The 16868-nt window shown below is 47.5% G+C and overlaps 1 protein-coding gene across 1 annotated transcript; it reads right to left on the reverse strand.

Moving 5' to 3' along the window:
• Positions 1 to 1785: 1785 nt before the first annotated feature.
• Dctpp1 (dCTP pyrophosphatase 1) lies at positions 1786 to 5028 on the reverse strand. The gene is made up of 3 exons (XM_038348343.1): positions 4841 to 5028; positions 3873 to 3983; positions 1786 to 2229 (listed from the first exon to the last, which is right to left on the reverse strand). The coding sequence occupies exons 1-3, from the start codon at positions 4939 to 4941 to the stop codon at positions 1917 to 1919; spliced, it is 525 nt and encodes a 174-aa protein (XP_038204271.1). The 5' UTR covers positions 4942 to 5028; the 3' UTR covers positions 1786 to 1916.
• Positions 5029 to 16868: the final 11840 nt, after the last annotated feature.

Here is a 16868-nt window from a genome sequence, read left to right on the forward strand (position 1 = left end):
CTGAAGGAATTTCGGGGACTGGGAGACACACACCTGGCCTTTGGCTATGGCTCAGTCACAGTTCTGAAAAGAACCATAAACAGGACATGTTCATGCCATGTTCTACAGCGTTAGGGGATCAGTATGGCAAATGGGGAGAGATAGGGTTATGTAGATGCAAGAACTCACTTATGTAGTACATTAACATCTCCCACATTTATTTAGGGTCTAAGTGGACCCACTACTCATACACGAGGCAGGTCTTACACTTTGGGGAATCGCTTTCTGCCTCCTGAATCCTGGGATTACAAACTTGCACCACCATAGCTGGCCCCAAACCTCATTTTATCTTCAGTTTTGTGGACAGCTAGTGAATGGCCTAACGGACAAGGAAATTGGCGATCCCAAGCCAGTGTTCACCATAAGTATAATGGAGAAAGTAGGCAGTGATTCAACCCCGGGGTGTGTGTACATGTGTCCATATGCATACACCTTTTTTTTTTTTTTTTAAAGAATCTTGCAGAGGCTCTGAGTTCCGTTCCAAGAATCCATAACTCTAATTCTAGGGGATCTAAAGCTCTTGTCCGACTTCCACGGGGCCCAGGCACTGCCATGGTACACAAACACACGTTTTTTTACCATGTTCATACACATAAAAAACGTTTTGGTTTGTTACCCAAACTGCCCTCAAACTTGGATCCTTCTGCTCTCGGTAAGTGGCAGGTGTGATATCTGAGCCCAAGGCCAGCCAAGGATACAGTGAGATCTTGTCTCAACAAACAACAAAAAGAACCGCCCCCAAAAAGGAGCAGAAAGTGTGCTAACTGCTAAGCAATCTCTGCAACCCCAGAGGTCATGTTATTCTTCCTTGTGGCGTACACCTTTATTTTGTCATAACATTTTTATTGATTTGGGAATATCATACAATGCACCGTTTACACTCATTTCCAGTTCCTCCCAGGTCTACCCTCCAGCCTTGTGCCCTCACCACAAAAAGAAAAAAAAACACATCAGGTCCAATTCGTATTGCCCACTCACTACTCACTGGAGCACGGCCAAACGCCCAGTGGCCAGTCCTTCAAGATGACTGAGTCTTCCCCACCCCCTCCAGAAGCCAGCATCCCTATCAGAAGTCATGCTTTAAGATTTGTCAGGATGGTGGAGCACGCCTTTAATCCCAGCACTCAGGTGGCAGAGGCAAGTGGATCTCTAAGTTCAAGGCCAGCCTGGTCTACAGAGCGAGTTCTAGGACAGACTCCAAAGCCACACAGAGAAACCCTGTCTCAAAATATAAAACAAAACAAAAAACCAACAAGATTCAGAGGGTTTGGGAATATAAAGCAGTTTAATGATGACTTGCTTTACATGGGAAGGTAAGAGGGGTCACTAGACAAGGGGGGCAGGAGAGGGTGCTGGGAAACCCTCACTTCACTTATGTGCAAACAGGCTGAGGGGCAGATAATCACTACTACTGCTTTCTCTGTGTGACCCCGTTTTGGGGAGGCAGGCCTAGCAGTCTTGGGGAAGTGGTGTGCCTTAGGTTACACACCACATAAATCATTCAGTACCACCTCGCTGCAGAGGAAGAACAGAATTAGCCAGGTGAGAGGGGTGGGTGGCCTTTACTTGTACCAAGGGACCAAAGAGGAAAGGAAGCTGAATTCGGCACTCATCAAAGCCTTGTGGCCCATATTTACTTCCGGTTCTCTGCTTTTGTAAGCCTTAAGTTGAAAAGGCAAAATAGCAACTGAAAGTTGCACAGGCAGCGCCCTGCTTCTATCTAGCTACCCAAGAAAATTCTAGAAGTTGTCATGCATCACTTTATTGAGAGAGAAAAGACCAGTAGATTATCTTTTGGAAACTCTTAGGCCTCAGACCTATGATTCAGTTAAGAAGGGACTAGAACGAGTCCATCTCTGCTGTTCTGACACTGTTTCCTAGGTGGAGGCCTGGCTTTGTAGCTCAGAAGTAGGTTCTGCAGCCCCCTCTGCAGCCCCCACAGCCTGGTTTTCGGGGATGGTCCCACGGGGCAAGTCTGTGTACTTGCAGGCAGAACCTCGGGAGAGATGGACTGGGTAGCGTCGTCGGTTGGTGTCCATTTTGGAAATTACTGCTCGAGGTAAATCCACACGACAACGGGCTGCTAATGCCACCAGGTAGATGAGGACGTCGCTAAGCTCCTCTTGAAGGGCTGCTCGTTCCTTTGGCAGCCAGGCTTGGGGACCAGGCTCTGCGTCAGACTTCCACTGGCTGGAAAGAGAACAGAACACACAGCTTGTAGCTGAGCGGGCCTGTCTATCAAGTATCACACTCCCAGAACCCAGAAAATCCCACACCAAGGACATCTACCTGCCTGTGCTCTGGAGGGAGCCAGGTGGGGTGGGGAAGAGACTTAACAGGTAACAGCCAAACCCCGTGACTCCACCCAAGCCGAGTGGCCAGGAGAGCACCGTTGAGATGCTTGGGGGCTCAGTTCTGTTCTCTAGCCGTAGCTGCTGCCTTTCCACACCAACACAGACCTAAGTCAGTGCAGGAGCTGAGTTTATCTTCATGTTATCCTTACCCACTCATCTCCCACCCAAAGCCACTTCACCTTTTCTGTTTGCGGTCACTGCTCTTTCTCGCACACCACCCGCCGAGTCCCCAGATTTTCCCGTTCTTGATCCTTAGGTCTCAACTCAGGTCACCACCTCAGAAGCCCTGGCTTTCTCATCCTTGTGTTATTCCCTCCGGTCCACTTCCAACACAGCTTCTTAGGTAGCGGAGCCCGTTCCTCCAGCTGTTTCCTCTCAAGTGCTGGGATTACATCTCACACCATCGCACCTGACTCTATTTCCCTCTGAACCCCTGCCAGTCACAGGTCATTTGAAATTAGCTCCTGTATTATCAGTCTCCTCCACTAGGACCGGAGTAGGCCTGGTCCAAGGCCCCGTCCTTTGGGTCCAGATGACTTAACACACAGCTGATGTTAATTCTCTGTAAGAAAAGGATGGCCCGCCCTCAGACATATCTTGTGCGCCCTGTTGCGTCTCCACAGTGGCTGCCCAGAGTCAGGTTCACACCAGACCTGTTCACTAGTCTGCCCTACCCCACCCTCTCAGACATCCCACGTGCCCTGCAGGCAGAGATCTTTCTGGGACTCTGATGAGATCCGGCCTTCTGTCTGAACACCATCACCTTCTAGCGCCAACCTTACCTGCCTGGGTTTGTCTCCCACAGCTCCTTCTACAAAATGCTTACGATAGGCCATATACTTGGGGCATACCGGAAAACAAAAACAGACACGAGATCCCTCATATTGAATTCGTCTCTCAGAATTTAACTTGCCCTTTCTTGTCTCACTACTTTTCTTTTTTCAACAATTTAGCTATTGCTCATGTATGTGTGCAAACACCTGTGTGTCTCTATGTGCACTATGTGTATACATAGGAGCCTCCAAGGCCAGAAGACAGTGTCAGGTCCTCTGAAACTGGAGTTATGGGCGTTATGACCTGCAAAGGGAGTGCTGGGAACGGAACTCAGCTCTTCTGCAGGACCAGGAAGTGCTCTGGAGATCTCAGCAGCCCCTTCACCACTTCTGTAAGTGGGAGCTCCCTGCCTGGCCGGCCACAGGACAGGTCATGTTTTGAGATTCTTTATTCTCAGCTCCACACAGAGGTAAATGTTAGTGACAACCGTCCTTAGACCTAGGTTGGCTTCACTGCTTCTGCACCTTCTCTCCCCGGAAACTGGGCACCCTACAGGGCTGGGACCCATCTGTCACCTTCATATACCCAGCAGCAGCACAGAATACAGCAGTAGGGCAAATAAAAGCCACCGCTGTGTTTGAGGCTCAAACACATGCTACCCTCCCCAAATCACAGCCCCTTCCAGGAAGCCTCCCATCTACTCACAAGAGTTCTGCCAGCTCACCCACTTCTCCCACCAAGGCTAGGAGCAGGTTCCGAGGCTGGTGGAACTGCTCCCAGTCCCGCTCAGCAGCAAATTCTGCATGGAGACGTCGGCTGGAAAGAAAGAAAGGAGTGGGGTGGGGTGTTAAAGTCAGGGTTAGAGGGCGAGGGACAAAATGCACAACCCTGGCAGGTAGCGGGTCAGGTCTTACATATAGATGGGGCACTGGACTAGGAATTCCACAGTCAATTTCTTGGATGCTCTTAGGTACTACCTCTTTTTTTGTTTGTTTTTTGAGACAGAGTTTCTTTCTAGCTTTGGAGCCTGTCCTAGAACTAGCTCTTGTAGACCAGGCTGGCCTCTAACTCACAGAGATCCGCCTACCTCTGCCTGGGATTAAGGCGTGCACCACTTCCGCCCGGCGAGTTACTACCTTTTAACAAGACTTGTTCTTATCATCTGGAAATGAACGCGTCCCTGTATACATTTTAATCTCGAGCTACATTTTGCCTCACACTTTATTATCCCATCTTTTGCTGCTACTTCTGCCGGTACCCTACCTTAACGCCCCTATCTTCGCACGCCTAAGTTCAGCTAATCACCGGATGCACTTTTGAGGCGTCCCCTGGGAGGGCCTTCCTTGATATTCTACAAGAAATAACATCTCTGTACACTTCAGCCTCCCCTGACCTACTACCCCTCACTCTTGGGTGCAGAGATAAGATCAGACTTCCGTTATCTCCCCAAGTTGGACTAAAGGTTGGTACTACCATGCCCAGGGGCGTCACCCATTTCCCCCGGCTTCAGATGTGCACCGTGCAGATGAGGTTTAGCTAGGCTCGCCAGAGGTCCGCCTGGAGGACCCCGACGAACACGAGCGTGTTGTTCTTGCAGGCCACGTGGAGAGGACCGCCCCACTACGACAAAAGGGTCTAAGTCTCCACCCGAGGCTGGACAAGGACTTGCTTACATGTCCTCAAGCGTGGGCTCCGGGCTGAAGCTGAACGGGCCGGCAGCAGCAGAGTCTTCTTGCCCCGCATCACCGCCCGCACCGCCACCGGCTTGGGACATTCCGCCCACCAGTCCCCGCCGCGCCGCAGCGAGCAAACCCCGCGCCACGCTCAAAGCGCCTGCAGGATCCCAACCAATCCCAGCGCCTTGGTGCGCTCCCGGGGCGGAGCCGGAGGAGGACCCACTCAGTTATGTGGATTTTGTTACGGTCCGTCCCCCATCCGGACTGGACCAATCTGAGGGAGCTTCAAGAGTGTTTTCCCCGCCTGCTCCCCCGAGTTCTTCCGCCCGAGAGAAACTTCTTAAAGGGAACGGAACCAGTTCTCTCTGGAAAAGAGACTAGGGCAGAAAGACGTTGTTTGCTTAATGGGCGCCAGAGGGCGCCGAAGTGAAATGGCAGGTGCGGAGGAGGCGGGTCCACTGTCAGCAAAACCTTGAAAGTGACTTCTTTATTCTCCTCCTCCTTTTTTTTTTTTTTTTTTCCGTGACAGGGATTTCTCTGTAGCTTTGGTGCCTGTCCTGGAACTAGCTCTTGTAGACCCAGCTTGCCTCGAACTCACAGAGATCCGCCTGACTCCCGAATGCCCCACCACCGCCCAGAAGTGAAGGATCTTGAGCATGCCTTGTCTCTTGGTGAGGAAACTGCCTAAGGTTCCAGAATAGCCTTCCCACAATTTGAAAGAGGTTGACAAGAAAGAGTGCCGACTGCCAGACACAAGGAGGACCCAGGCTTTGTATTCCATTTCAGCGTTCTGCCCCAGGGGATTCCAACTATTGGAAGCGATTAACCCTTCCTTGTCAGGGAAGAGGAAGGCACTCCTCCTCTTCACCTGCAGCATAGAATGCAGGACACTGAAATTTGTGGCAGGTAGTTGGGGTCTGTTCTCTTATCTTCTTTCCAGCTCTGTGGGTCACTATCACAGCCTTACACAATACATAAGAGGACACCAAACTCGCTTATATTAGTGAGTTTATGAACGCTTTTTTCCTCTTTATTTTAAAAAACGTTTTTGGTGTGTGTGTGTGTGTGTGTGTGTGTGTGTGTGTTCTCTGCATGTGTGTCTGTGGGCCACTTGCGTGCCTGGTGACCAGGGTGGCCAGAAGAGAATGTCAGTCCCTGGAACTGAGGTTAGACAGCTGTAAGCTGCCAGTGGGGCCTGGGAACAGAACTGAGGTCCTGAAAGAGCAGCAAGTGATCTTATCCTTGGAGCCATCCTTCCAGCCCCTTAAGATTTTTTCCTCCTTAAGATCTATGAAGAAAACTGTGTATGTGTGTGTCTGAGCATGTGCATGAGTGAGGTTGCTCACATAGGTCGGGGGTGTGGAATTCCCAGAAGGTAGAGTTATCCACAGTTGTGAGCCGCTGATGTGGGCAGGTGATCCCTCTGTAGGAGTAGCAAAGGTTCTTAATTGCTGAGCTGTCTCCTCAGCACCCCCTATCCCATTTTAAGGGTGCTGGAATCCAACCCAGAGACTTGACCCTGATAGGCAAGTGCTGTCCCCAGTCCACTGAGTCACCCCAGCACTGGAGAGTTATTACTTCAAATCTGAAAAATCACCCAGTCATTGACCATGACAAGAATGGAGTTACCTAAGAAGAGGCATTTTGTTTGTTGGTTGGTTTGATTGGTTTGATTTTTTTGAGGCAGGATTTCACATTGTAATCCAGGCTGTCCTGGAACTCACTACATAGCTCAGGTTAACATCAAACTCATGCCAATCCTTCTCCATCTTCTTCTAAATCCTGGTATTATAGGCATGAGGCTCTGTGCCCACTTTTCATGTTTAATTTTACAGAGTGCTATTTAGTATTGCACTGCTGTTATACCCGCTCTTTCTGTTCTCCGCTTTAGAAGGGGCTTGCATTTTTATTGAAAAGAAAGAAAAGCTGAACGAGCAGAAAATAAGATTTTGAAAATTAAGGTCACACAGGGTGAGAGGGTGTCACTTAGTGGTAGAGTTTTGCATGCAGAAGACCTAACACCAGATTAACAAAACCCAAATGTGTCGTGATTTCTGTCTGGGTTCAGATAGGTACCTCTGACAAACTAGTGCACATATCTGGAGAGACAGAAACATGAAGGCCATACAGCTTGATTCATAATAGAGAGAAAAGCGAAGGGCAGTTCAGAGGCTAGCAGAAGCATGTCTATGCTGAGGGCTACTTACGGACATTGTTAGCAGTTCTCCTGGAGAGCAAGCAACTGTCTGCCGTGAACCAGCCTCGACAAAAATACCACTTACCAGGGTAAGGGCATGGGGATCAGAAAATAGTAAAGAGGATGAAGACGCAAGTAAAATTAATAAGACAGAAACATAGGATAGTATTGGGAGGAAGGTCCAGTCAATACTGAAATCACCCATGTTTAATTTTCCATACACTTTTTTTTGGTTTTTTTGAGACAGGGTTTCCCTGTGTAACAGTCCTACTGTCCTGGAACTAGCTCTTGTAGACCAGGCTGGCCTTGAACTCACAGGGATTCACCTGCCTCTGCCTCCCTAGTGCTGGGATTAAAGGCCTGTGCAGCAGCCACCACCACGGCCCAGCCAACTTTTATACCCCAATACAAAGGACGACTCCAACAGTTAATTGCTTCAACACTTTGAGACATCAAGTCATTAGCCTTCTGTTGTCTAGGCAGTGAAGCTACCCTAGACTAAGTATCCTGAAGGCAGCCACTCCCCAGGTTAAACCTCTTAATACAAAAGAAGGAGCAGAGGAACACTTGCATATCCTGACCATCTGTCAGCATGGAGTAGACGTACGTAGGAGCCATCTTAATGCCGAAAGAACCAAGTAACCACATCCTGGGTCAGGATGTGTAGCCCTGGTTGTTGTCAACAATTTTGAACCTCAACTCTCTGATCTTCAACTAATGGATTTGAAGGCACTCTGATATGCCCTACAAAGCATGGCAACCTTCTTTGTTGTACGGCATTTGAATTTGCTGGAATAGCATTTTAACTTGCTTATTGCTAGTCCCAATACATGGGACATTTTCTATGACTTGAAGAGCATTAAAAATATATTGGCTGTCAGTATACAGATTAAATGCCTTATTTGCAGAAAGTTGAAACACTATAACAACAGCTCCAGCTCAACTATGTGAGCTGAGCTGGTTCGGTTCACAGTACATGTCCTTTACCACCAACAACACAGCTGCTCTTCCACTGGAAGAAACATCTGTAAATATTAACATAGCATCCTTTAAGGGATCTTTTACTGCAACGTTAGGGAAAATAAAGGGATATAGTTGTTTGAATGACAGCAACGGATGAGCTGCGAAAAGATTATTAATCTGGCCTTCAAATTGAGTAAATACAATTGCCCAAGAATCACTATTTTGAAATAACCGATCAATCTGTCGTTTAGTATAAGAAATGTTGATCATAGCAGGTTCCCTGACAAAATATCTCCTAGATTCCATCCTGCTCTTCTGTGCTAAACAAGTTACTGCTTCAAAATAAGGGTTTAATACCTTAACTGGTGAAATGGGAAGGTATAGCCATAAAAGTGGACCACTTTGCTATTATACTGTTGTAGGAGTAAGTTCTGTAGGTAATATGCATGTGGAAGACCTCCAGACCTCCAGTGTGGGGAGACTCTCACTCGAGTGTCAGCTAGCTCCTGAAACACAGTCACTGAACCAGCTAACCCTAGATTTCTGATTCTTCTCTTCCTGCTTAGATTTTTGGCTATTTTCTTCCTGCTTGGGGGGGGGGAGGGGCGGAGTCTGGATTTATCCAGGTCTCTCATCTGCTTGCCAAGGTTGATTGTAATTAATATAATGTACTTGCTGTCTCTGTATAGCATACTCTACCTGCGTGAGTTCTTGACAGCTTTTGTAAGTTGTCTAGTAGAATTTCGATCATTGCTTTCTTTAAGAATTTCACTTAATGGCTCAATGGCTTAATGGCTGTAGGATATTTTTAAATAAGGTTTCAGCCATTGGATATTTTATTAAAAGTTTGTAAACTATCTTTCTGATCTAAGCTGCAAGTCTGCCTAGCTGACTTAAAAAAAAAAAAGCCCAGGATGCTTCCTCCTCTACACAGTACTGAGTTGAATGGCAGGGGATGAGTAGGCCTAGGTCCTCAGCAGCGTGGCCAAGACTTGTTTTTACAAGTTGCAGAATACTGTACTTTAACACTCAGCCCTGTGTTACTCAAGCCATTTTCAGTTGAGTTTTCTATTTTTTTTCCTTTTTGAAGATATTTATTTAGCGTGTGTATGTGTTTGCCTACATGTGTGCCTGGTCCCCAGGGAGGCCAGAGAGGATGTCTGATTCCCCTGGGACTAGAGCAATAGTGAGCTGTAGTGTGGGTCTGGGGACCAAGCCCAGGCTCTTGGAAGAGCAGTCAGTGCTCTTTTATTTTGTTGGTTTTCAAGACAGCTTTTCTCTGTGTAGCCCTGGCTGTCCTGGAACTCAATTTGTAGATCAGGCTGGCCTGGAACTCAGAGATTTGCCTGCCTCTGCCTCCAGAGAGTTGGGATTAAGGGTGTGAGTCACCACCTTCTGGATACAGCCAGTACTCTTAATGTCGGAGCCATCTCTCCAGACTTTTTCCTTTTTTTTTCTTAAAAAGTGATGATCAAGCTGAGCAACAGATTAAGAATGGAACACTAACTAGAAGGAACCACCAATTCATAAAGCTGAAAACATGGTATGTTCTCAGATGAACAGAATCTCAGGAGTCGGGTGGTAGCCCTGTGGTAGCATGTGTATTTAGCATACGTAAGAGGCTGTTTTCATTTCCAAAGCATGCAAGAGCTGGGGTAAAGTGAGAACGCAATCAAGTGTGAAGCCTGTATTCTTAGTACTTGGGGAGTTGAGGCAGGGGAATTGTAAATTGAGGCCTGCCTGGGTTACTTGACAAGTTCCAGGCCATCTTGAGCTTTCTATAAACAAACAAACAAAGAAACAAACATTAATAAATTGGGCATAACTCAGTTGGTAGAGTGCTTGCTTCACAAAACCCTGGGTTCAATTCCCCAGGCCCAGTAAACTGACTGAGCATAGTGGCACAAGTTTGTAACCTCAGCACTCAGGAGGTAGAAATGGGTCAGAAGTTCAAGGTCATTCTTGACTGCATAGACAGTCACAGCTAATAACAGTGTCTCAAACAAAAAGGAACAAAAGTAAACACGTGGCATCCCTCCCTGGGAACATCTACTCTAGATGATTACCTCACTTTTCCTTAATAAATCTGTGTTTGCTGTGCTCATGAAAACAAGGAAGTCTGCAAGATGGTTCAGTGGGTAAGGGCACTGCTGCCAAGCCTCTGTTCAGTCCTGGGACACACATGGCAGAAAGATGGTAGAAAGAGAGAACCTTCTTGCGGGTTATCCTCTGACATTCTCTCTCTCTCTCTCTCTCTCTCTCTCTCTCTCTCTTTCTCTCTCTCTCTTTCTCACACACACACACAAACACACATAAATGTAATAATTCTTTTTTAAAAACCTACAACAAGTAAAAAAAATAAAATTAGAGCATCGGATGGGGTATTGTGGCTCATGCCTTTAATCCCAGCACTCAGGAGGCAGAGGCAGGTGGATCTCTGAGTTTGAGGCTAGCCTACTCTACATAGTAAGATCTGTTTCAAAATTAGAACAAACCAAAACTGTCACCTTTCTCTGGAACTAACTTGGAGAGCCCTTTGCAGGGACCCTGAGTACATCGGGTAGGAAGAATGACAGATAAAGACTTTTAGAGTCTTTGGAGGTTGGTAAGGAGACTCTGGGGTCATATCTGCACTCTCCCCAGGAGACCCTGCTTCTGAGACATATCTTTTAAAAACATTTTAAAATGTATTTTTACTTTGTGCATGTGTGTGGTGTGTGTGTACATGTGTGGTGTGTGTGTCAGTGGGTATCTGGAGGTCAGAGGACAACTGTGGAGTTGGTTCTTGCCACTTTGGGTCCCAGGGACTGAACTCTGGTTGATGGGCTTGTGTGGCAAGGGCCTTTCCACGATGAGCCCTCTTGTAAAGCATCTGACAGAAACATCCATGGTCCTTAGCCCACAGTATGTCTTCCTCTGATGGGAAGGCCGGTCCCAAAGGGAAGGAAAGGATGTGAGTGTACACGTGGCACCGTTAGCTGTTCTCTCCTTTCCCCACAGCCTGTCGGTTTTCCTCAGTCTCCTTAGACATACCTTGGCAGTCCAACCCGCCTGATTTAATCAGAGCCTCAATGTATTTGGTCTTGTTTTTCAGGTCATACTCGTCAATAGTCCTTTATAGACCTAGCCTCCCAAGAAGATCAAGGCTGACTCTCTAGCACAAGCCAGTAAATATTTCACAGGATTCAGACACGCATGTACATGCCTGTGTGTCTCTCTGCTGCCCTCACAAGAGCTTGGCCACCCTCCCCAGTGGTCCCTGTATGGCTCTTTGGGAAACTGGGATGGAAGAAGTGATGGCTGCTTGAGAACAAAGTGGTGGAGGCTTTTTTGTTTTGTTTTGTTTTGAGACAAGGTTTCTCTGTAGCTTTGGAGCCTGTCCTGGAACTAGCTCTTGTAGATCAGGCTAGCCTCGAACTCACAGAGATCTGCCTGCCTCTGCCTCACCACCGCCCAGCCATAATTTTTCTTCTAGACACCTAAACCAGAGTTTCTTGGAAACCAGAGTTTGCTGGAACTCAGTGGGTCTAATAATCATGCATCAGAGTGTATTTCTTTGCATCTCCTCCATGATCCCCCACCCATTTTTAAAATTCTGAAGCAGGGACTCGTTATGTAGCCCAGGTTAACCTAAAACACACGATGTAGCTCAAGTTGTTTTCTCCCACCTCAGCTTCTTGAGGGCTGGAATTACAGATGTGATCCATCATGCTTAACTTGGCCACACCTAAGTTACAGCTACAAGACTGAGGCCCTAAGAGGCCGGGAGCCTGGCTGCTCAGACTGAGGTAAAGCAGTACTAACGCTGCTGCTCTGGCTGGGGAGGAGAAGAGGCAGTGAGTGAACCTGTCTCCAGGCTGCCTCGCTGAGCCTTTTCTCTGTTCTGTCCCTTGTACTGTAGGCTCCGCCCTCTGCTCTCGCTGTAGCCCCGCCCTCTGCTAGCCCCATCTGCCTTCTTCTCTATCACCTGCTTGCTTTAAAAAAATGCTTATGAGTATTTCCCCCGCGTGTCTGTGCACTAAATGTGAGACTGATGCTTGCAGAGCCAGAGAAAGTTGTCAGCGCCCCTGGAAATAGAGTGACAGAGAGCTGTGAGCTGCCATGTGGATGCTGGGAACTGAACCCAGGTCCTCTGGAAGAGCAGCCAGGGCTCTTAACCACTGAGCCATCTCTCCAGCCTGCCCTGTTTAATCCTAGATTCTCCTTTCCACCCATGGCGCTGTTATCTCTACCATCTGCATCCATATTTTATATGCATCACTGTGAAGGTATGAGGTCCCCTGGAACTGGACTTACAGACAGTTGTGAGCTGCCATGTGGGTGCTGGGACCTCTGGAAGAACAACCAGAGCTCTTAACCACTGAGCCGTACCTCCAGCCCCCTCCGTCTTCACTTTTAAGTCCAGCCTGTCCCCAAGGCAGGCTTGGGTATTCCATACAGTCAACCTTTCACTCTGCCTGGGTTAACTTGAAGACCCACACAAGGACGCCTCCAACCACTTCTCTTTCTTTTTCCACGGTCAAATGCAGTCTCGGACATGAACCGAGAAGAGGACCACTGAGAGGCTGGGGAGGCGGCTCAGTAGTGAAGCACTGTTGCTCTTGCAGAGGACCCAGTTCAGTTCCCAGCATCTGCATGGTGGTTCACATCCATTCGTGCCTCCAGGTCCAAGGGATGTGACACCCTCTTCCGACATAGTGGGCACCAGGTGTACAGGTGGCGCACAGACATACACACACACAGGCAAACAAAATAGATCAGAAGAGAGAAAACCCCTTTAAATGGGAAAACAGGCCTGACTCGGATTTCTTCTCCAAAGACCTGTTTTGTAGATAAATGATACCAGCTTCCACTGCTAGGAGACACCCAGATATAAGAGCTAGGAAAGCGAGAAAAGGGGTGTCAGCTCCTCAAGGTCCACTTCCTCCCTCCCTCCCTCCTCCTCCCTCCTTCCTTTCCCCTCCCTCTGGAACCCTAAGCAGACACTGATCAGTCTGAGGTTTGAGCATCCTTGTCCTCTGGGAGTTTATATACAGGGAACAATTTTGTTTTATTTTTAATTTTTTACTTTGTATTTACTATCCACGTGTGTGAGTGAGTGTGTGTTCAGGCTGGCCTGTATGATGTGTGTGTGTTCATAAACACAGTACAGGTCAGAGGACAACTTCTCAAAGTCTGTTCTCTTCTCCCTCTATGGGTTATGGGGCTTGAACTTAGATTATAGGACTAAATGCTTCCACCTGCTGAGTTATGGCACTGGAACAAAAGTTTATTTTATTTTTTTTAAAGATTTTGTGTATTATAGATACAATTTTCTGCCTACATGTATGCCTGCGGGCCAGAAGAGGGCACCAGATTACAGATGGTTGGGAGTCATCATGTGGCTAGGAATTGAACTCAGGACCTTTGGAAGAACAGTCAATGCTCTTAATCTCTGAGCCATCTCTCCAGCCCCAAGTTTATCTTATTTTATTTTATTAACAGAACTGGGTTTAAACCTAGGACTTCAAGTATGGGAGGCCCAGCGCTCCACCCACTGAGCCCTAACCAAGCGCTAGCATTAGCCCCTTTAGAGAATAATTTTAGAGTAAATTAATACATTTTAAAGATAATTATAGGTTAAGACAAGGGCAATGAAACAATGACATAGGATGTGGGAGAAGGGCTGGATGTTAGGGAGGTGGCTGAGTGGCAGGAGAGCTTGCCTAGCGCGCGCCCAGCTCTGTGTTCTGCCCCAGGGCTTCCTTCCGTAGCTGGTGTCTGATAGAAAGTCAGAAGGGTCCTTTGTGAGGTCTGTTTTGTTTTTTGTTTTGTCTTTTGTTTTTGGGACTGTTTCTCTGTGGAACAGTCCTAGCTGCCCTATAACTCACTCCGTAGATCAAGCTGGCCTTGGACTCACAGAGACTCACCTGCCTCTCTGCCTAGTGAATACTAGGCTTAAAGGCGTGCACCTTTTTTTTTCTTTATCTTTTAGACGTTTAAACTTAAGATATTTTTAAGATTTTGGGCATAGTGTTACTGCAGATGGGAGCTAAGGCTGGGCCGCATACAGCTGGTTAAGCATTCTCCCACTGAGCTGCATTCTTAGGCCTTTTGTAGCGTCTGAGCTGGGACAGGACTGAAACCGGACCAGCCAGTAGGAGTCTAAAGTAAGAGGCTCCAGGCCCTGGTTTGCCCAAGGAAAAGCTAATGGATTTATGATGAGCACGCGCTAGGGTACCTACTAGGTGAAGCTGGAATCCTGCAGTGGTCCACAGCCTCAGCCTTTGGTGAAGAGCCCTGTAGGAGTCCGGAGAGTGGATAAACTTCTGTTGTTATTAAGTGACGTTTACCTACTCTGATATTGACTGTTGAAAACTCGCATTTCCTTTGTACTCCTGAGTTGCTTTTTGACCTGGGCTTTTCATTTCTTGTTAACCTTCTATTTTTATCACTGATTCATTATATATTGTTCATCATTCTTCCCGTATAGATCCCACACAATTCGATGTGCCAAGACCCCATTGTATTGTTTTCTTCTGTCTGTCTGTGTGGGGTGCGTCCTCAGGGTGGCTGCCGACTTCACCCTCTCCAGTGAGAGCTGGTCCCATGGTTGTTTCCTTTTCTCTGTGCTCTCTAGGAACCCAATGCCCCGTAGTCTTGTTTGTTTGCTTTCGTGGTCCTGGGGAGTAAACACAAGGCCTAACACACACGAGGTAAGCACTCACCACTGAAACACACGCTTAACCTTTCCAGTAGTTTCCTGAGAAAAACTACATGGGATGAAATCACTGTGTAGGTCTGGCTGGCCTTGAACTAGGGATCTTTCCCTCTGGCAGTTTAAAGCTTCATAAATTAGTATGTCTTAGAAGTCACTACACTAGAATTGGGCACAGTGGCTCATACCTGTAAATTTGGTCCTTGGGAAGCTGAGGCAGGAGGACTGACACAAGTTCATAGTGGGTTCATAGTGCATTCCAGGATAGTCCTGGCTATAAAACATCACCCTGGCCTCAAAACAAAATTCATTATGCTGCGAACTCAAGAGATAGAAGTTTTTCAACTTATTTTCTGATTTCCTTTTGAGACAGGGTCTCATATAGCCCAGGCTTACTTGGAACTTTCTACATTTGTGAGGGTGACTTTGAATCCCTGATCTTTCTGGCTCCCCTACCCAAATCCTGAGGTTACAGGCAGGTACCACAAGGCCCACCTACCTTCAACTAAACAAAAACAAACAAAACTCCCTTTTTAAAAAGGGAGTATGATGTAATGTTTTGCTAGCATGTACGTGTTATCATTTAAAAAAACGTCGGAAGGCGGCATGTGGCACAACAGGGCTCACCTGAGCAGTTATTTGAAGAGGAGAGAAATTGGGCCAGAGAAGGGGGCAGGCAGGAGAGCAAAGACCGGTCCCTGGGGACAAGCGCGGTAGAAGAGAGAAAGGGAGAGAGGAGGGAGAGAGATGGAAGGTGAGCAAGGCCCACCTTGTAGAAAGGAACGTAGGGAATGTGCACAGGTGCCCTTAGTGGCTGCAGCTGAGGGCATATCCTGTCAGGACCCCAAGGGCAGGCCAGTCAGATGCCTGAATACTAACTTTGTATATGTATGATAACACATAGGCCTGGTGCCCTTGGGCTCAGAAAGCATCAGACCTCCTGGAACTGGAGTTATGGACGTTGTGAGCCGCCGCGTTGGTGCTGAGGATGGTACCTAGGTCCTCTGGAGGTGCAGCTGACGCTCTTAGCTGTTGAGCAGCCTCCAGCCTCTACTTGCAACGTTTTAAGCTCAGGAACACTTGCATTATTCTCTGCCTTCTTCCTGGGCGCTCCTGGGTCACCCGATTTGCACACATCTCTCTTGTCTATTGCACAGCTCTTCTGGAATTCTGTTTTCTGCGGCCACGTCCACCTTTGTCGTCTCTCGCTGCACTGCGTGTCCAGGTCTCTAGATCCTAAGCATTTTGTCTCTTACAAACCATCCTTTTGTATTTTCCTTCTTTCCCGCGTTTCTCTCCGAATTGTCTTTCCCTTAATTTTTTTTCCAAGTTGGAAGCTTGCCTCAAATGTCTGGTGATCCTTGATTACTTGTATTTAAAAATTAGAATAAACTGGGCAGTGGTGGTACAGACCAGCACTTGGGAGGCAGAGGCAGGCAGATCTCTGAGTTTGAACTTGAGGCCAACCTGGTCTAGGTAATGAGTTTCAAGACAGTCAGGGCTACATATTGAGACCATGTCTCAAAAGAAAAACAAAACAAAAACCCACCAAAACCCAGCAACGATAAAGAATGAGGGGATAAAGATACAGGTTGCTCTTGTAGGGGCCCAAGTTCCATCCCCAGCACCCACAACTATCTGTAACTCCAGTTCCAGGTGATTCAAAGCCCTCTTCTAGCCTCTGAGGGGCACTGCACATGTGTGATTCACACATATATGCAGGCAAGACACTCATATACAAAAAATAAAATAAAGGAAAAACTAAAAGAATGAGCTGGGTGTAGTGGCACATAGGTTTAATCCTGGCACATGGGAGGCAGAGGCAGGCAAATCTGAGTTGTAGACCAGCAAGTTCCAGGCCAGAGCTCGCTACATTGCAAGAGCTTGTCTAAAACAATACCAAAGGCAGGAGGTAGCTAGGGAGTGTGGCTCAGCGCCACCGCGCATGCTCTCTCCACAAGGGGAGTAACTGCAGAAGAACACAGCTGCCTTCTCAGCAGCCGGAAGAGACGTGGAAGAGATGTAACAAAAACGTTTGAGCCAGTACCAGGGAGGTCAAAGCAGGATATCTAGACAAGCTGGGGCTGCCAGATGGGGGTGGGGTGGGGGTGGGGATTAAAAGTCTTAATGTGTTGGGAAACTTCAGGGTAGTGCTTTTACATTTACAC

Source organism: Arvicola amphibius, chromosome 1 (genome assembly GCF_903992535.2).
Source record: "Arvicola amphibius chromosome 1, mArvAmp1.2, whole genome shotgun sequence".
NCBI classification, from domain to species: domain Eukaryota; kingdom Metazoa; phylum Chordata; class Mammalia; order Rodentia; family Cricetidae; genus Arvicola; species Arvicola amphibius.